The following is a 20,699-nucleotide window of genomic DNA, read 5'->3' as shown; positions in this document are numbered from 1 at the left end:
AAGAGCCTAGCTGCCCTGCTAGAGGAGGATGTGTGGCTCAGCTCCCCCTGCCCGAGCCACCAGCCAGCCAACTGTCAGCAGTGTTTGATTCTCTGGCCATCAGCTGACCACAGACACATGAAGAAGTCCAGCCAAGATCAGAAGGCCTCCCTGGCTGGACCCACAGACCCAGAGCTACATAAAAGGCTACCCGGAACCACCACGTTTCAGGTATTGTTACACAGCACTGCTGGGGGGACTGCTAGCTGATACACAAGGCGAGAAGTGCTTCACCTGAATCAACCTTTCCAGAGAAAACCTAGCAGCTCCCCATGTGTGCAGGGTGCAAGGGCACAGTATGGAAACCATGGGATTAAAAAAAAAGTTCTCCAAACAAAAGAAAACATAATACAGACTTATGTTTCTCTGCTCATATATATTTTCTCTCCACATATAGACACAATTCTTCAGTAAACATTTACAAGATATGTGGCCAACACTGGGGAAAGGAGAAGAGGGCAGCTCGCAGACAGGGTCTCTCACGGTCAGCTCCAGGACACATAGACACAGACACACACAGCCAACGAAGTCTGAATGAGAGCAGGTAAACTGTGTAAATATAAAGTCACTCCAAACCACAACCACAGACACTCGGCACGCCACAGGGGAGGCAGAGGAGAGATCTTGTGCTGTACTTTGAGACTTTCTGATAAAAAAATAAATAGGACTCGGGAGGCCCGGGGCCTGGGCTGTGCTCAGTACCATCCCCCTAGAGAACTTCTGTCCCACAGGCCCCTCTGTCTTGGGAAGATGGGGACCAGTATGTCCCCTCCCCTTCCTGTTACGGTGGGGCAGAGCAGGAGCAGGGTGGGGCAAAGGTGACTCCCATGGGACTCTCCTCAGGCAGCAGCCAGGCCTCTGTCCACCCTGTCCCCTCTGGGGAAGGCGGAGGACAGATGCAGCTGGAGGAAGGGAGGCAGGAGAGACTCTCCCCGCCTGGTTGCAGCCTCTCAGATCTTAAATCTGCTTCCCCACTTCCTCCCATCCCAAGCTGCAGCTGGCCCTTGGTGACCCCAGAGGCAGCAGGTCTAGCGGGAGGAGCTTCCGCCCAGCCTCCTGCTCTCTGGCCTGTCCAGGTCTGTTCTTTGATGGGAGAGCTGGCCGGGTGCTCTGCCCGAGGGCAGGGGCAGGTGCTGAAGCTCGTCGTCTGTAGACTGTGCCCCTGATGGGCAGGTGCACAGGGTACTCTTCCTGGACCCAGCCATGGCCCTGCTCATCAGCAGGTGCTCCCCAAGGACAACAGAAGCCAGCTCTGCCCTGGCCAATCCCGTCTCATTTCCCTCCTTTGTCCTGAGTGAACAAAGTGCTTAGGGAAAGGTCGGCCCCCTGAACGAGGCTCTCCCTGCAGGCCTCTGCGCACCAGGCCCAGTGAGGTCTCCCCCAGGAAGAGGCACTGGGAGGGGACCCCGCCCGGCCTTGAGGTGCACAGGGCCCTGCAGAGCCTGGACCTGGCGCCCACAGAAGTCCTCAGACTCCAGCTACTTGCAGGAAGATGCTTTTCTTGAAAAGAAGAAAAGAAGTGTCTCCTGGCGTCACGTCGAGGAGGGAAAACAAGCTAATGCAGCAGAGCAGCCCCAGAGTCCAGGGGAGCCTGGGAAGGACGCCGTGCGCCCTTTTTCTTGAGGGAGGCCTCAGGACAGAGGATGGCTTGGCAAAACAGGGAGGCAGCGGAGACATCTCAAATGGGGACAATTCTGCCCTGCAGGGGACATCCAGGGATGTTCTGGACATTTGGGATTATCACAACAGGCATGAGGTGGGGACAGAGCTCCTGGCATCTGGGTGGAAGCCGAGGAGGCCGCTCAGCATCCTAGATGTGTGGGGCAGCCTGCCACCAGGAACCCGCGGACCTCCAAGACAGCGCTGCGGGAGGGGCCCCCGTAGACCAGCCTTCCAGCATGTTCTTGGATGTCTCCAAAGGCCGCTTTGAGGGCACAGTGGGAGCCCCAGAGACCTCTCCAGGCCTCTTCTGGACAGATGAGGAAGGGTTGGGGGACAGACAGGGCAGAGGGAAGAGGCCTCCTCCGTCCATCTGCAGCCAGACCCGCGTCGGAGGCCTCAGGCTTGGTCAATCTTTGGTCAAACAGGAAAACGTAAGGCTGGACTGACCTGGACCCACCTGCCCACGGCCAAAGCAGGGCCCTTTCTCTAGGCACAGGAGCCACGTTCATGAGCAGACTCCAGAGCGGGCGCCCAGGCCGGGCTCGCGGGAGGAAAGGAGGGCGGGAGACGGGTGCGGGCGGCGCCCCCCTACTTGTTCTCAATCAGGGTCTGCACCTTGTACACGAGGTCCCGGGCCAGCTGCAGCACCTGCCGGGTGTTGTGTCGCTCGGCCATTTCTGAAAGAGCAGAAGGCGTGCTCAGGAGCTGCTTCCTGCCCCCTCAGGGACAGCCCTGTCACACAGACCCTGTGGGCAGAGACCCTGGGCAGGGCCTGCACCGCCTGCCTCAGTTCCCTCATCTGGGGAGGTCACAGGGCCATCGCTCCAGGTTGCCATGGAGACAAAATGAGGCAGTGTTGGTCCACAGCCTGTGCTGGGAAAAGTGTTCGTCTGTCCACCCCGGTCCTACAGAGAGACGACGGGGAACCTTCAAGAAAAGAGCACTGATGGGCACGAGATTGGTGCTTTGGATGACATGGAGATGAAGGAAGCAATGGAGGGAGGGATGCAGGGACAGAGGGACGGAAGGACGGAAGGACAGAGGGAAGAAGGGGGCATGGTGGTCAGATCTTCAAACCTCTAAACAGACTGGACATTTGCCATGGAGGAACCATTTACGGGGCAAAGAGAAAAGCACTAAGACTGCAGTTCCCAAACTGGGGGCCGAGGTACCCCGGGACTGCACAGTGAACTGCACTGTGGGATAGTCAGCCCCAGACACACTGTGGTCCACTGAGCACCACATCGCCCGTCCACTTGTGGGGTTGTTAGCAGCTGCTGTGATACAAAGCAAGTACTGTGTGAGGAACGGGAAATAAGGGGGTGGAGTCGTAGCTGGAATGGAGGCTGGTGAGGCCACGGTGGGTCCAACAGGTGCACACAGCCCTGGAACTGACTTACTTAAGAATGAAATAGAAAAGATTTTTCTTTCAATTTACATGCATCCCCACCCCCACCCCCCGCAATGGCTACTGTGTTATTAGGACATGGAAACTCATTAAGTGACTTAGCCCAAGCTGCTTACTAAATGGAACTTTTGGCCTGAGATGCTGTGATGACAATGTCATGGAGATGCTGGGCAGAGACCCTGGGTGGCCCTGAGCCGAGGGGCCTGGGAGCCTCGACACCAAGATACGAATTGCTTTTCTTTCTCTATCACATCTTCAAATAGAAAATAAGACACCCAAGAACAAGGAATGGTCCAGTAAGTTAGAGGATAGTCACTGGGGTGTACTCTGTGGTGGTAACAAAGGGTTATACGTGAGAGCTTTTTGAACTGTTAATAGAAAAACGAGATGGAACTAGTAACAACATGAATACACTGTGGTTCCTATTGGGAAGGAGCACAGTAGGGACAAGCCAGATGAGACCCGAGGAAGTCTGCAGCGGTGTAAGCAATATGAAGTTCTCGGTCTTGACAGATGGATCAGAATCAGGCAAAACTGGGCAAAACCTATCACCAACTCTACATACTTTCTCTGCAACATGTTTGTGAATCTGAAAGAGTTCTAAATGCCAAATGAATGAATAAAATCCAAAATTATTCCAAAATTAAAAGTTTACATTAAAAAAAAACCCTAATTAGGTTTCCAAGGTGAGATCATAGGTGGTTATTTTTCCCCCTTAGTTTAAGAGGGGGTGGAGTCGTAGCTGGAGCTGCTCCTTCCTTCCTTCCTTCCTCCCTTCCTGCCTCCCTCCCTTCCTTCCCTTGAACTCTCAGGTCCTCATGCATGCTAAGCTGTCACTGAACTACATTCTCAGCCTCTAGTTTTTCATTTTCACATGGTGATAACAGTAGCAATGGCTTCATTTTTCAGGCCCCTCCATGGTCCAGGGACCATGTGATGAGACTAATCCATCGTCTCCTTTAATCCTCCAGGTCTCCCTGTGTCAGAGGAGATGTTAGCATCATTTTATCCCTGAAGAATCTGAGGCCCAGAGACGTGAAGTCACTTGGACAAGGTCACACAGCTCCCAAGGGGCAGAGCTGGAATCAGATCCCTGCACCTGTCTGGTTTCAAAGGCTGTATCTGGTTCATGCCAACCAGCTGCCCCCTTGTTCCTCTTTTCCTGTACATGGCAGCCCCCCATTTCACAGATGAGGCAGTGGATGTTTAGACAGGGGGAAGGGCCTCGCCCAGGGTACAGCTGGTCACTGGCAGAGCCAGGCTTTACCCTTGAGCCTGATTTCAACACTCAGGAACCTCTGCCAGGTCCTTGAGAAAAATACGACCTCAGCATTACAAGATGTCAACTCATCCTTTGGGACATCGCCTGTAAAAGTGTGCACAACTCCCTCGGCCCCTCCCTCTGGATGACACCACCCCCGACGTGACCCCGCCACAGGGTACCATTGAAGAACTTGATGATGTCTGTGAAGTCCATGTTGTTCTCCAGGATGATGTCACGGTAGACTTCCACCAGAGCCAGCGCGATGAAGAGGACGTAGTGGGCGGACGAGACGTGCTTGGCTGCCCAGATGGTCTCCCAGACCGCGAAGACGTCATCGTAGACGAGTTCTGCAGGGACACCAACACGCATGCGCATGGCAGGTCAGCCACGCGCTCACAGGGCTGCCCTCCCTGCCGAGGATCCGGGGCCAGCCGGGCTTGGGCCTGTGTCCTGGCTGTGAGGCAGGACGTGGAGCCCGGAACCCTGTCATTTGACCCTGGGAAGCCTCAGTTTCCCCCATCAGTAGAACAGCTTCCTGCGTTTCTTCCAGCTCAAGTGGAGGAACCGAGCACGTGCAGGTTTGATTGGCATGGACCTGTGCCCTCCCTGACTCCTGCCAGGGCCCACCCTCTGCTACCCATCAGCCTGCACAGGGCAGGGCTGGCTGTTGCCTGAGGTTAGTGAAGAGGTGGAAGATAGGGGTAGGTAAGAGCAAGGCTTCCTTTAAACTGCATGTGTAGATGCACGTCATAATCCCAGTGGCTCGGGAGGCTGAGGCAGGAGGACGGCAAGTTTGAGGCCAGCCTCAGCAACTTAATGGAGGCCCTAAGCCACTTACCGAGACCTTGTCTCAAAATTAAAAAGGGCTGGGTATGTGGCTCAGTGGCTAAGACCCTGGGTTCAATCCACAGTAGCAAAAAACAAAACAAACCAAAACAACAAAAAATAAACAAAACAAACAAAAAAAATCCATAAAATTTTATTCCTAAGTATTTTATTCTTTCTGATGCTTTATTAATGTGTCTGTTCTGAGTTTAAATTTTTTTGTTGCTAGTGTATAAAAATACCACTGATTTTTGCATGTTGATGTGTATCCTGCCACCTTGCTGAGCTTGTCTATAATTCCAATAGCTATGTGGGTGGATTCCTTGGGATTTTCTGAATCCTTTTTTTTGTACACAATTGTGTTTTCTGCAAACAGAAGATTTTTTACTTCTTCCTTTCCAGTGTGGAGGCTCTTTCTTCCTCTTGTCTAACTGCTCTTTAAAATTTCTTTTTTTTTAGTTGTAGGACACAACACTGTTATTTTATTTTTTAGGTGGTGCTGGGGATCGAACCCAGGGTCCTGCTCATGCAAGGCAAGCGCCCTACCACAGAGCTGCAGCCCGGCCCCAGCTTGCCTAGCTGCTGTGGCCAGCAGTTCCGGGAGTGCAGGGTGGACAAGACCAGAGCGGACACCCACGTCCTGCTCCTCATTGCAGGGGGATGTGGCCTTCACCATCACATGATGGCAGCTGGGTCACTGTGGCTTCCCATTTTTCTGGTGGAAGCCCCTCTACTCCTGGTTGGTTGGTTTGTCCTGAAGGATTAGATTTTGTCAAAAGCTTTTTTGTTTCACTGCCAAATGCTTTTTCTATGTCATGTATTGAGTGATCATGTTCTTTTTTCCCCTTACTCTATGGATACCATGTGTTACACTGAGTGCTTTTCATATGTAAATAATCTGCATTTCTGAGATAAGTTCTACTTATTAATGGTCTGGGGACCAAAAGGAGCAAGGCTTCCCATTAACTGGCTGTCAGTCCAGCTCTGGGGCCTCAGGGTGGCTACTTCTCTCCCTGCCTCTTGCCCCGTCTGTAGGGGGGCTGATACTCATGAGAGTAAAAGACAGAGATAAGACACCCAAGTGGGTGGCACTTAGTAAACCCCTCCAAATGTGAGTCATTCTTATTATCATATCACCCCAATGTACATAACAGCCCTGCATCTAGAAGTGACGTCACTTCTAAGTCATGTATGACACATGCACAAAGCACCCTCCATTCCGTGGGTTTAGAGTCTTTGCTAAGCAGCACTGAGTGGAAGAGGAGGTGGCCCTGGGGGTAGAGAGAGTGGGCACAGATGGCTGGCTCTGCTCTTCCTTGTTCTGGATTAAATCTTCCTCAGCCTCAGTTTTCCCATCTGTGAAGTGGGACTGTCACAGTCCCCATGCAGTGTGTTTGCAAGGTCAGGCAAAAAGAAGTGGCAGAAGCTGTTAGTGCAAGTGACCAACATGCTGATCCCTCTGCTGCCTTGGCCCAGCACCCACTCAGCCTCGCCTCTGCCCTAGCGCCTCCTCCGAGGTCCTGCTCAGAGAGCCTGGGACAAGGCCCTGGTTTGAAGGGGGTACCTCGTTTGAAGTCCAGCAGGAACCAGCGGTAACAGAAGTAGAAGTGGGTGTAGTCCCCGTTCTGATGCATCAGCTCAAAGAGCTCCGAGTCCAGGATCTGTTAGAGGAAGAAAAAGCGGTGGTATCAGCTCCGGAGAAAGGTTGGAACAAGAGGGGACCACTGGGTCAAGGACGGCACAAGCCCACACCACACACCAGACAGCCCTCAGCAACCAGGTGGGGTTTAAGTGGACAAAGACTGTGAGTAGACGTTTCTCCAGAGACTTCCAAGTGGCCATGAGCACGCACAGCACGCTTGGCATCTTTAGCCAAATGAAAACTGCAGGAGACGCCACCTCACACCCCTGGGACGGCTCAGTGACAGATAATAACAAGTGCTGGCGAGGATCAGGAGAAGCTGGAGCCCCCTCCACTGCTCTGGGAAGTGGGGCAGCTGCTGCGGAGAACATTTTGGCAGCTTCTCAAAAAGTTAAACACAGAGCTGCCGCGCGATCCAGCAGGTCCTCCCTAGGCACCGTCCCACGAGACTCCTCAACAATCCGTGGAATAATCTGACCATGGACCGCACAGCAGCACTGTTCAAAACGGCCAACGGAAACCAGTCTGGCGTCCACCAAAAGATGAATGGACCAACAAACCATGGCTGTTAGAAAACAGAGGGCAGAGACCTGCGGCCATCAGACACTGTGCTCAGAGGAACAGCAGCTCTGAAAGAGTCTGCGGGAAGAGAAGGGCAGCACGCACAGCAGGAGGCACCCAAATAAAGCGAGCAGCACTAGGACAGGGAATCCACAGAGAGCGACCCAAATGACTCCAAGGGGAGAAGGACGGATCTTCCATGGCACTGTTCAGAAAACGCAGATGACATCACCACACACTGCTGCAAGTGCACCCAGGAGACTGGGGAAAAGGAAGAAGTGTGACGGGTCAGATAAGGGTAAAGTGGGTCAAGGAATCTCACTATTGGGTGGGGCAGTGCACGAGGCAGGAGGCTCAGGATCCAGGGAGGTAGCAGGATCTAGGGCAAGTTCAAGGTCAGCCTCAGCAACTTAGTGAGACCCTGTCTCAATATTTAAAAAACAAAAAAAGCCTGGGAGTGTAGCTCATGCTAAGAGCACTTGTCTAGCAAGAGCAAGGTCTTGGGTTTACCAAACAAAACACACACACACACACACACAAAAAAAAAAAAAAAAAAAAAAGAAAGAAAGAAAGAAAAAAAGACCTTCTTGGCTTTGGAGAATGATCTAGCCGTGTCCAATGAAGCCCCAGCACAGCTCGTGCATGCAGGAGGAGATGTGCACAGAATTTCTTAACAGCACCATTTGTAAAGGCCAAAAGCAAACTCACCAATTCCCCAAATCAAAAGCAAAACAAACCAACATGGAAATAAACTATGTCCACCTACAGGAAAAGGGCTACGAATGACGTGGGCCTGAGTGACTCCTAGAGTGGAAGCTGAGCTTCAGGGAAGAAGCAGTGAGCTGCACCCTTGAGGAGTGCCGCAGACCTGCCCCCCCCCCCCCCACGCCGGCACAGACACACTGCCAGACCGACGCCAGTTAAGACTATTCCTGCGTCTTACATGAGCCCCGGGGAAGCTTGAGACTAGGCTGTGGGCTGCGCAGCCCCACGGCAGTGCATACGTGGTAGGAGGATTTTTGTGAATGTCTTTTAATGACAAGCTTCACATCCTAGAAAGGGGACTCCACTAGGAGGACAGGAATGAGGACACGCCATCCACAGGGACACATGAGGGCTGGAAATCTAAGGTTAATGCTTTGGACACTCATCGTATCATCATTTCTCTTATGCCTAAAATATTTGGTGACATTTTTTAGCTTGACCAAAAAAGTACTCAGGATTAACTTGATCACTGCTGCAATGTCATTGCAGGTGCCCAGGTAGTGACATTTCCCTGTCATTTACTAAGGCTGATACATTTCCATTCCTTCCACTCAAAGGGGCGAATATCTCAATTCTTCTGGGAACGGATGGTGGGTGCTGAAGGGCTGGCATTTTTCATAGCACCTGCATACTTCAGCTTGCACGGAGTCACTGAGGGGTTCATATGACACAGATTGTCAGGCTCAGCTCTGTGTCTCTGAGTCAGGGGGGCAGAGGGAGGTAAGACTGACCTGTATTTCTAACAAGTTACTAGGTGACACTGCTGCCGCTGGTCAGGGACCCTGCAGGCCCTGTGCTCAGTACTATAAATGCATTATTTTATTTCATTTCCATAACTGTAACAATTCATTGGGAATCATATAAATGGGAAAATTACCTATTTTCCAGATGAGGAAACTGAGGCCCAGAAAGCCTAGATTTTCTATCCAGTGAGAAGCAGAAATAGGGTTCAAATGCACCTTGACCCCAAGTTGCTCAATCCTAAGTCACAGAGTGATACCTACTGGTCCCCAAAAGAGCTGACTAGATGCCGGTCATACCTGGATCAGCGACCTCATGTTGGCAAAGTGCGTGTCCATGGCGCCTCCGTGGGGAAAGTTCTGGTTCATCCTCTTCATGAGCTCTGTGAAGCAGCTGAAGGCCAGGGCCTCTGGGGCGGCAGTGAGTGAGGGACAAATGTTAGTGGTACCACTGCCCGAGGCCCCCAGCTCCCCGGGGGAAGTGCTAAGCCCAGGGCTGGGTCAGAGTGTCCACAGCCGGGGAGGGGGGGGAACATGGGACCGCGGAGGGCCCACTGGATTGGGTTCCAAGGGAAGCTCTCCAACCTGAGGGGGATCGTGTGCTTCTCACCCGGGAGCTCTTGGCACCCTCGTTTAGGAAATGATGGTGTGGCCGAGGCTCTTTTGAAAAGGCCTCTGTTTGCTCCAGTAAAAAGTTGACAGTGTTTTGTTGGTACCTTTTTTTTTTTCTTTTTTGAAATTCTACTGAGGGGCTGTGGTTGTGGCTCAGCGGTAGAGCTCTCGCCTAGCATGTGCGAGGCCCTGGGTTCAATCCTCAGCACCACACTAAAATAAAAGTATTGTGTCCAAATACAATTAAAAAAAAAAAAAAAGAAATTCCACTGGCAATTCCAAGTCTGAGAACCACTATCCTCAAGCAGCGTCTCTGAGTATCGGAAGGGCTTTTATAGACAACATGCAAAGTTTTAAATTACTTTGGAAAATGCTGCTCAGATTATCTGCTGCTTAGAACACCCATGCATACACATATTTAAAAAGTAAAGGCTCTGAGAAGTCTTGTAGCAAAGATTCATACCATCCAGTAAGTCACAAACTTATTTGAAAAATGGTAGATTTTATTTTCCCTTGCTAAATAATTGATAACTTTGAGGAGAGCTATGCTAGACTGGAAAATTTCCCAAGGACAGTGGGATTTCATTCATTGTTTAAACACTCTGATTTATTTATGTATTGGAACCAAGGATTCAACACAGGAGTGCTTAACACTGTGCCACATCCCCAGCCCATTTTTATTTTTTATTTTGAGACGATTCTGGATAAGTTGCTTAGGGTCTCACTAAGTTGCTGAGACTGGCCTCAAACCTGCCTCAGACTCCTGAGCCACTGGGATTATAGGCATGCACCCCTACACCCTGCTTAAGACTTTATTTTTGCAACAGTTTAGATTTATAGAAAAACTGAGAAGACAGCAAAGTTTTCTCACATGGTCCACACCCAGTTTCCTCTGTTATTAATATCTTTACGGGAGCATGGCTCATTTGTTATAGCTAATGAACTAATACTGATACATCATTAACTGAATTCTGTCCGTATTCTGGTTTCCTCAGCAGTCACCTATTGTGCTTTCTCTGTGGAAGGACTTCATGCTGTCCTGGCTCCTTAGGTTCCTCTGGGCTCCCGCGTTTCTCAGGCTTTCTTGTTTTTAATGTCCTCGACAGTCCTGAAGAGTCCTGGTAGGGTATTATTTTTATAGGATGCTCCATTACGAGCAGAATTTGATGTTCTTCTCACAATGAGATGATTATGGGTTTTGGGAGGAAGATCCCAAAGATAAAGGGCATTTTAATTGAATCATGTCCAGGATATACACTGTGAACACGACCTATGACACATGACGTGGGTCTTAGTCACTCTGCACAGGGAATGTCTGTCCCTGTGTTGCACCACTGTGATGTTCCTCTCATTTCCAGCCCCACCTCCTCTCAACCTGGATCTTTGGGAGGGAGTGAGGTCTGTGCCTAAGAGTGGGGACTCCCTCCCTCCCTCCCTTTCTTCCGTGGTGCTGGGATGTTGCAGCCAATGCCACCTCAGCAGTTCTGTCTTCAAGCCCATGAACATGGATGTCTTTTTATAGTTTAGGTTTTCTTCCATTTCTTCCAAGAATGTTTTCTAGTTTTCAGGGCACCCTCCTTGCCCTTCTGTTATATGTGCTCCTAAGTGTCCTGTGTCATAGATGCTATTGCAAATGGGACTGTTTTCCTCATTTCATTTTGGAATTGCTTGTTCCAATTCTACTCTGTTATCATCCCTGTTGTTGTGATTTAATCATCAGTTAAAATAAGACCAGCTCTGGAGGCTGAATGGAAACACAATAGACTTTGGTTTATTGATCTCATATCCTGCAAAATCGATGTATTTATTAGTTCTAATATATTTTTTTTATTATGTAGGATTTTCTACAGCAAAGTCATGCCAACTGGGAACACAGTTCTGCTTCCTCTCCAGTGGTTTCTCTTCCTTCCTGACCTGCCCGTGCTGGACCCACAGTGGAGAAAACAGACATCTTTATCTTGTTCCAGATCCAAGGGAATGTGCTCGGTCTTTCCCACTGAGTTTGATGTTGATGGTGGGTTTTCCATAGATATTGCTTGTCATGTCAAGGTCCCCTTCTGTTCCTAGTTCATTGAGTGTTTTTATCATGAAAGGTGTTGGTTTTATCATGTTTTTCTGTGTCCATTAAGATGAACTTTTATTGATGCAGTGAATAGTACTTATTATTTTGTATGTTGAACCCCTTGGCATCCCTGGGGTAAATCCCACTTGGTCATGGACTGTAATCCTTTTTATTTCTGGTTGGGGGTGTAGTTTAGTGTTAGAGCACTTTCCCAGCGTATGTGAGGCCCTGGACTCAAAACCCCAGCATCATAAAAACAAAACAAAATGAAACACCCCACTTATTATATCTTGTTGGAATTAGCCTGTTGGTATTCTGTGGAGTATTTCTGCATTCATATCCATGAAAGATATTGGGGTGCAGCCTTCCTGTGATGGCTGTGTCTGGTGTGGGTGACAGGGTGGTGATAAGGAGCTCAGCACTTATCCGAGGGCTGCCTCCCAGATGAGTTGGGATGCCTTCCTTCCTTCCTCCCTTCCTGATACTAGGCATTGAACTTGGGCCTGGCTCATTTCCTTTCCTTTTTTTTTCTGGAAGAGTCTGTGAAGAAGTTGTGTTAAATCTTCCCTGAATATCTGGTAGCGCTGGTAGCGCTCACAGTTAAGCCACCTGGGCCTGGTTCTTCTCTGCCGTCACTCACGTCTGTACAGTCGGTAGCTAGCAAAGGCCTGGCTGGGTTTCGGTGTTGGACACCTGGTGCAGGAGGACTCTGTTCACTGGGACCCTGATGTGGTGCCCAGACAGGTCTCCTGAGCCCCTGCCCTGCTCATTCCATGGACCCACTGAGTGAGGGTCACTCCCTTCCCTGCAGTGGGAAGGATCTGACCCCCGAGTCTACAGCAGAGGGGACCCACTTACCATCATCCAGGATGACCAGCAGCGGAGCCAGAAGGTCACACATGCCCTGGACATAGCCGATCTCAATGTGCTGCCAGATGTAGCTATGAGAGAACAGGGGCCAGTGATACCGCCACCAGCCACCTCCTATTACCCCTCCTCTAGATGGCGCCCTCAGCCCGACACCTGCATGCCCATCCTGTCTCACACTCCCCAGACACCTGGGCACAGCCACCTGGATGGCCCTCCCAATGTCCTGCTCAAGGGGGCCACTGCATGCTCAGAAGCCTTCACAAGGGTGCTGTTGGGTGGGGTGACATCCAGACTCCTTTACTGGGGTACAGGACTCAGCGCCTCCCAATTCATCTCAGAGCCCCATGCAGCACCTCCAGTGCCTCTTCCTCCCCAGCCACGCAGAGGTCTCCCTCCCCACAGACAAACCACACAGTTACGTCCCTGCACCTTTGCCCTAGGGGGTCCCGCTTTCAGAAACTCTGATCAGCCTCTTATTAATAACAGCTCGTATTTTCTGAGTATTTTCTATATACTTAGCCTGATACACATTTACCGCATCTTTTAAGATAATCATATATCTTAAAAGATATATGATCATGTATTTCAAGATAATCATACAAATTATGATAATCATATAAGATAATCATATAAAATAAATATCATCATTACCACTCTTCACAGATGAAGAGACTGAGGCATGGACAGGTAAGTGCTTTCCCCAGAGTCATAGACCTAATGGTGGGGGGTGGAGGCAGTTTCTGGACCCAGGAAGCCTCACTTGAGGGTATGTGACCTTAAACTCCATGGTCAGTGGTTTCTTCAGTCATTTCAAAAAAATTTTCTCCAAGTCTCTCTGGAGAGTCCCCACCTCTGTGAGACTCCCCATGACCTCTCCCTAAGCTCATAACCAGAAAAAGTCAGTCTATTCTTCCTCCTCCCCAGCACTTTTCTCATTTACATATAACATCTGTCATTCAGTTGAAAACTTTAAAATACATCATATCATGTAATACACACTCATATTGCAGTGCACAGAATACGACATAAGATTATATGATCATTAAACACCATCTATGTGGCTACGGAAGATATTTGCCATGTGGCTAGCTGGTATTACTTCTGTGGGAGTGTCACTGACAGGCAGAGATGAAAAAGTTTCTCTTTGCATTTTAGGACCTTCTGACATCCTTAATTGCTGCAGATTTTTAATATGCCTGGGCCAGTTTTACTTCTTAAGAGATGCCAATAATAATTTTTAATGAACAGAAATAAGTAGCCTTAGATCTTGGCTTAAAAGAAAGAAAGAAAAGGACAGATTTTAGATAGAGATGTGGCTGTGAGTCCCCCTGAGTTGTGGTCCAGTGAGGGCACCGAGCACCGGGGTGGCCCCCTCTGAGTTTCCACATCCTGTCACAGGGCATAATAATTACTCCATAGAGCTGTTGAAGGAATAAATGAGCTGAGGATAGTAGGGGTCTTGGGACAGTGCCTGGTATACAGTAAGCACTCAATAATCACTCTCTTTTATCATTACTGTTGTTATTTAATTGTCAGTGTGGGTTAAAAATAGACCAGCTTCAGAGGCTGAACGAAGTTCCACCTGGGCTCACCACAGCCCCACCGGGTCCCCCTGCCACGCCCCTCCCCCAGGTCTCCCAGGACACCACCTGCACATGATGTTGCGCAGCTTCTCCAAGTTGGCGGGTGTGAAGTACCAGTAGTTGCGGTCACACCTCTGCACATCCTTCTCGATGCGGTGCAGATTCACGGTGTACAGGTCCAGCAGCTCCGGCTGTGGGTGCCCAGGAGAAGAAAAGAGATTATCCCCAAACTCCCCGCTGGGGGGCAGAACCCCGTTCCTCCTCCTGACCCTTTCCTGTGGACAGGGAAGAGAAGGTCTTCTGGCAGGGCCAGCTGGGGTTTATTTATTTGCACACTTTCTGGGAAAGCCTCTTTGAGTTTGTATGTTCTGTTCCTTTTTAAATAAAACAATCTCACGAAATGCACAAAATCATTATCCCCATTTTACTAAAAAAAAAAAAAAAAAAAAAAAATCAAGACTTGGGCTGGGGTTGTAGCCCAGTGCTAGAGCGCTTGCCTATCAGGTGTGAGGCCCTGGTTGGTTCCTCAGAAACACATAAAAATAAATAAATGAAGGTATTGTGTCCATCTAAACTAAAATTTCCACCAAAACAAGACAAAACAAACAAGACTTGGAGTTATAATTGTAGCTGGAAGTGTCCCCCACTGTAGAAAACTGCAGAAGGGTGAAGGAACTGAACCTGGGTCCAAGTCTGGTACCATATTAGACCAGATCCTGTGGTCATAGACTGATGCAATGGCTCAATAATCAGCAAGAAAGGAAGGAATATTCAGGATCAAAAACGAACTACAGCAGGGCCCAATAGGATACGCCTGTCATCCCAGCAGCTCAGGAGGCTGAGGCAGGAGGATCATGAGTTCAAAGCCAGCCTCAGCAACAGTGAGGCCCTAAGCAACTCAGTGAGACCCTGTCTTTAAATAAAATGCAAAACAGGGCTGGGGATGTGGCTCAGTGGCCTAGTGCCTCTGAGTTCAATTCCTGGTACCAAAAAAACAAACAAACAAAAAAAAAAACCAAACCAAACAAACAAAAAAACCAACCAAACAAAAAATCCCCCAAAACAATATAAAACAAAACAAAACAAACAAACAAACAAACAAAAAAACCCCAGAAAAACAAGAAAATACCAAAACTGGCTTTGCCTTGAGGGTAGCTGCCAAACCAGAGAAATCAAGCTTGGATTCAACCATCTATAGCCCTTGCCAAGGTGAGTCCTAGTAAAAGATCTTCCGCAGCAACACAGCACCCCAAAGAGCCAGAGCCTCAGTAAGGGAAACCTATGAAATAGCCTGCTCACCTTCTGGGGCCTGAATGTAACTGCTCGATTGCACTTTGAACACAGATGCCAAATTCAGTGTAAAAGCTATCTCCCTGGATAATTAAGCCCCAAATCAAGTTTATAACTCATGCAGGTTTCTAACCCAATTCCCACTGCCTAGGTGGTCTGAAAGACTGGAGAATAAAGTCATCTCAGATTTGTTATGCCTCTGGGACTGGGATGAGGCAAAGGAAGGAATCAACCTTTCACCTAGGCCTCAACAGATAACACTCCATGAAATATAAGCTTATGTCCAAACACCACAAGATGCTCAGAGAAAGAGGACCCCAAAAAACAGCTGGCATGAACAAAGATGGCAGAATTAGAACCAAAAGAGCCTCTGTTACTGGAAGCATCAGGGACAGAGGAAAAATAAGTGTTTAATATATTTACAGAAATAAGAGGTCAAAGAAATAGCAACTCTATAAAATAATCAGTCACAGCATATATGAAAAAATTCAAGTGAAACTTTTAAAAAACATTAAACACTCATTAGAGACATGTAACAGAAAATTAGACTGTGTGTCTGTGTGTGTGTGTGTGTCTGTGTATGTGTGTGTGTTCGTTCCTGGGGCTCAAACCCAGGGCCTTGTGCATGCTAGGCAAGGGCTCTACCACTAAGCTGCATTTTTTTTTTCGTACCAGGGATTGAACCCAGAGGCCCTTAACCACTGAGCCACATCCATAGACCTTATTTTTTATTTTGAGACAGGGTTGCTGAGTTGCTTTGTGCCTTTCTAGGTTGCTGAGGCTGGCTTTGAAGTCATGATCCTCCTGCCTCAGCCTTGCAAGCCGCTGGGATTGTAGGAGTACATAATCCTGAGCTACAGCTTTAACCGAAAATCTGACACTCTTTTATTTTGTTTTTAAATAAGTAGTAAATTATTATCATTTTTTATACATTTATTTTATTTATTTAGTTTTTTTGTAGTGCTGAGGATTGGACCCAGGGCCTCGCATGTGCTAGGTGAGCGCTCTACCGCTGAGCCCCAGCCCCAGCCCAACACTCTGGAAGAGAATCAGTAAATTCAAAAGAGATCTGAAGAAAGTCCAGTATTCAGCAGAGAGACAGAGAAGGGTCAAATGAAAGAGCAGTAACAGACACAGAGGAGAGTGTGAGGAGGTCCAAAGGCTACAGACGAGACAGAAAACGGGGAGCAACAGCCGAATGAATACTAGAGGAGAATTTTCCAGAACTAACTAAAGACATCAATTCACAGATGCATACACAGACTCTGTCTGGGAAATAGAAAAAGACAGCTACACTTAGTCACATAATGGCACACAGTGACAACACACTGAAAGAGAATCTTAGAGAAGGAAGGAGATTGTCTTTGCAGAGATGACAGCTCCCTGACTTGCTAACAGTAGTGAAGGCAACTGGAAGAAAGTGCAACAATGTCTTCAAAGCCCAGAGGTGTCCTGATTTAGGATGGGGCTGAGGACCATCTGTACTAAGAAAAAAATCACTGGAGTCGCATATTCAGTACAAATATCTTCAAGACCGAGGGCCACATGAGTCTCACTCCAGATGAATGGAGGCCCATCTACTCAGGAAGGCACTTCACATGGAGACGGGGACCCCAGGCCAGGGGCCCGCCACATAAGAAGGCAAGAAAAGCCAAATGGGGGACAGAGCTCACTGAGGCATGAGCCCCACCCAAACAAGGGTGTCAAGTTAGAAGAAGGGAAACTGGGGGACAGAGGCTGGAGTGAGGTGGAAGGGATCTGGAGCGGGGGCGGGAGGAAGGTCGGGATACACCTGCCTCAAGTACAGGCTGAACTCTCCAGATACACAGATCACACAGAAAGCCTGCCAAGTCTGAATGTTGGAGGGACCCAGAAACCCGGCAAGGACTTGGGGCAGTGAATTGGTGATCAATATTCAAGAAACTAAGGAAAGAAAGCAAACAAATGAAGACACATCCAGGACATTTTTTTTTTCTTCTGCAAAAAAAGTCAACACAGCTGACTTCATGGCCCAGAGGAGACACCTAGGATCCTGTGAACCTGAGTGACCATTTAACCAAGATCATTACGTAGCTGTGCTGGAAAGATGGGTGTGGCCAGTGTCCCTTGTGAAGTGACGGGTCTGGGCGGAGAAGGACGTGGGAGCCAAAAATCTGCTTCCATAATGGGGGTCACTGATAATGTCTAAAACTGGAAAAAAAAAAAGATCAAACAGCAATAATACAAGTGTGTTTGAGCTATGGGGTGGAATCAGACATCAGGGCACAATAAGTAAGATGGTCGCCCTGGGGAGGGCTGATGGGGAGGAGGGGCGAGCTCATGGTTCTGTTCTTTTTCTTCCTTTCTTTTTTTCTTTTCTTTCCTTTTTTAAGAGACAGGATCTCCCTATGTTGCTCAGGCTGACCTCCAACTCATGGGCTGGAGTGATCCTCCTGCCTCAGCCTCCCGAGCAACTGGAACTACAGGTGCACCACTGAGCCCAGCCCAACATCTGGTTTTCATAGTTAGCTTTGTCCAGATGTTTGACCCTTTAAATTATGGGCTTGCACATCTTTAATAGGAAAAAAAAATCTTTTAAAGAAATGTGTACACTATGGGTGGCTTGGAACATCTTCCTTTCAGATGATGCCTTCTGGTCTGGACTTATTGGCACATTTAAAGGATATCAGACCTTAGTCAAAAGCATGAAGGTGACTGTGGAGCTGCTGCAGATCGGGTGCTCACTGTGTGTCACACACCCAGGACTTCAGAGTATGAACTGAAAATAACTCAAGAAGGTGCCAGGCAGATAGGGAGACCTAGGCGCAGGAGCACTGAAGTGATTTGCTAAAGCTGGGGTCTGAGCCTGGGAGTGCTCACTGTGAAGCCTGTGTCCCCCTGTCCCCCATGGTGGGGCATCCCTTGGCTGAAATCTCTGGACCAGGGGTGTTTGGGGATGCTTAGATTTTGGGGACACATCTGTATCTATGTCTATATCTATACCTGATGAGATATGGTGGGACAGGACCTGTGTCTACACATAAATCCATTTATGCTTCATATGCACCTCTCCCCCTGTCCCGAAGGTAATTTTCTACAGTATTTTGAATAACTTTGTGCCTTCTGACTGCAGCCCATCCCACGAGGTCAGATGTGGAGTTTTCTGTTTGGTGGATTAAGTTGGTAACTGGATTTGGGGTATGGAGTCCTCTGATGAATAGATTCTGTTTTGTTTTTGAAGAGAGGGTCTCGCTCTGCTCCCCAGGCTGGCCTCCAGCTCGTGGGTTCAGGGATCCTCCTGCCTCAGCCTCCCGAGGAGCTGGGATCACAGGTGCTGGCCACTGAGTTTGGGCACTTTGGAGTCTGGGTTTTTAGATTAGGGACACTCCTCTCTCCCAACCCGGGTGTGTGCAGTGAATCCTGGTAAAGGTGATGAGGAAAGGAAACCAAGCAGCTGCAGCTCTAAGGTTGGGTCTCTCTGCCCCACCCCTGCAGTGGGATGGAGGAGAGTCTGGTGACTTACGGAGTAGGTGACGCCGCTGGACGACACAGGGGATGCCTCATTGTTGGCCGAAGTGGTCACGACCAGGGAAGCCAGGGCGGGGAAGAGGCTCTCCATCTCGGGCTCCTCCGAGAGGTTGTCCTCGCTGTCCGCCTGGCTGCGCTTCTCGGCCTCGCAGCCCCGCCAGCCCTCCCCTGCCGCACTGTCCTTCTCGGGCAGGGCCACGTCCATGCTGCCGGCGATGGACATGAACTCATCTAGGCTCCCGTTGGCCAGGCTGTCGCTCTCCAGTCGGTCCTGCACTGCCAGCTCCTCACGAGGGGCCTCGTCCCTTGAGGTGGTGGCCTCGCTGCTCTGCCCGTCGTCCACGCTGCTGTCCTCAGGTGGAAGGGCCGGGGGCGCGCTCCGCTGGGCGTCCAGGACGCTGTCTTCGGTGCTGAGGCTGGGCTCCGAGTGCTCTGAGAGGCCGGAGGAGAAGTTGTGGGAAGATGGATGGCCAGAGTCTGGGGAGCACGGGCCGTTTTCTAGGTTCCCATTGGGGACCTTGGGCTGTTTCTCCTCCAGTCGGCCTTCTCCTTCCACCTGCTCTGCCTCATCCACGGACTCAAACACCTGAGCAGAAGGTGAACAGGGACAGAGGTGAACAGGACAGCTTGGCGACACTGTCAAGCAGCAACCTGATACTCAACAACTGGGGATTGGTTTCAGGATGGAATTTGCATGCACTGGAATACTATACAGCGGGAAAAGTGTATCTTATGCTCCATTTGTAACAAGTAAGTGATACGTGCTTATATATGCATGAATAATTCAGAAATAACAAGAAAGCATTACAGCCCTCTGAAGAGGGCTACCAGGGAACTGTAATGCATCATATAGACTTTCACCATGAATTCTTTTTTCTTTTTTTTTTTTGTACTGGGAATTGAACTCAGGGGTGCTTAACTACTGAGCCACGTCCCCAGCTATTTTTTATATATTTTATTTAGAGACGGGGTCTCACTGAGTTGCATAGGGCCTCTCTTAGTTGCTGAGGCAGGTTTTGAACTTGCAATCCTCCTGCCTCAGCCTCTGGAGATGGTGAGATATAAATAGGCGTGTGCCATTGTGCCTGGCTCACCATGAGCTTTTTTAAAAACTAAACAATTAGTGAATGTCAGGAACAGGCTAAAAAGCATATCACATGAAATTATCTGTGGAATTCATTTTAAAGACGTATTGGTGATTCTTTGTGTCCTATTGGCCTAAGGACAGACAGTAAAAGACCACAGACCACATTCCAAAGTCATTTGCAGTATTTCTTCTCTCTACTGACTTGCTTTATGGTTAATTATGTATGTTGCTTAGTTTTTTTAAAAATTTCTTTTTCATTCAGTGTATAAAAGTTTATCTAACCCCAGAGTCAAAATTAGAACTTTTTGACTCCAAAGTCAAAATAAGAAAACCAACCTCAGGGACTCACAGCTCCTCCCCACCCCACTCCTCTCTCCTGGGTAAGCACTTTGGGTAGTTCTGGTTTCTCTTTCCACTGTATTTGAAAATGTATGTGATTGCATACATGTATCCACATTTCCCCTTCTACACAAAAGTTGTCATCCTCTGTACCTTTCTTTGCGACTTGCTTTTTCTTTAATATTGAGAGAGATGGAATTAAGTGTTTTCATCTAGTTTAACGGAAAGTCAACAAGGAATATATACAATCTCATTTAGGTAGAAAATTTTAAAAACTACCAAATGCTGCTACATGTTATCTGCATATTTCAGTTGTGAAAAGCACAGTGGGCTGCTGATGGTTATTTTCAAGGCAGGCAGGGGGATGAGGGGAGACAGAAGCAAGTTTGGCTTTCTCTGCAGTGTTTTAATGTTCTGCCGGGAGAATGGATTCACATGGAGTC

At 48.9% G+C, this 20,699-nt stretch overlaps 1 protein-coding gene across 2 annotated transcripts in view; it reads right to left on the bottom strand.

The window, feature by feature from the left end:
• Positions 1-414: 414 nt before the first annotated feature.
• The window catches only part of SGSM1 (small G protein signaling modulator 1), an 80,362-nt gene continuing 60,077 nt past the window's right edge, over positions 415-20,699 (bottom strand). For both annotated transcript variants that reach the window (XM_081285408.1, XM_081285409.1), the window contains 7 exons: positions 18,826-19,416; positions 14,100-14,224; positions 12,439-12,521; positions 9,207-9,316; positions 6,763-6,859; positions 4,553-4,720; positions 415-2,378 (listed from right to left, as the gene is read on the bottom strand). In XM_081285408.1, coding sequence (XP_081141534.1) covers positions 2,290-2,378; positions 4,553-4,720; positions 6,763-6,859; positions 9,207-9,316; positions 12,439-12,521; positions 14,100-14,224; positions 18,826-19,416 — 1,263 coding nt within the window. In that variant the 3' untranslated portion in view covers positions 415-2,289. The remainder of the gene's footprint in view (positions 2,379-4,552; positions 4,721-6,762; positions 6,860-9,206; positions 9,317-12,438; positions 12,522-14,099; positions 14,225-18,825; positions 19,417-20,699) is intronic.

The sequence above is a fragment of the Spermophilus citellus genome, assembly GCF_964194105.1.
Source record: "Spermophilus citellus genome assembly, chromosome: 3".
Taxonomy (NCBI): domain Eukaryota; kingdom Metazoa; phylum Chordata; class Mammalia; order Rodentia; family Sciuridae; genus Spermophilus; species Spermophilus citellus.
Note: the sequence above shows the minus strand (reverse complement) of the source record. Positions and strands in the feature narration are given on the sequence as shown.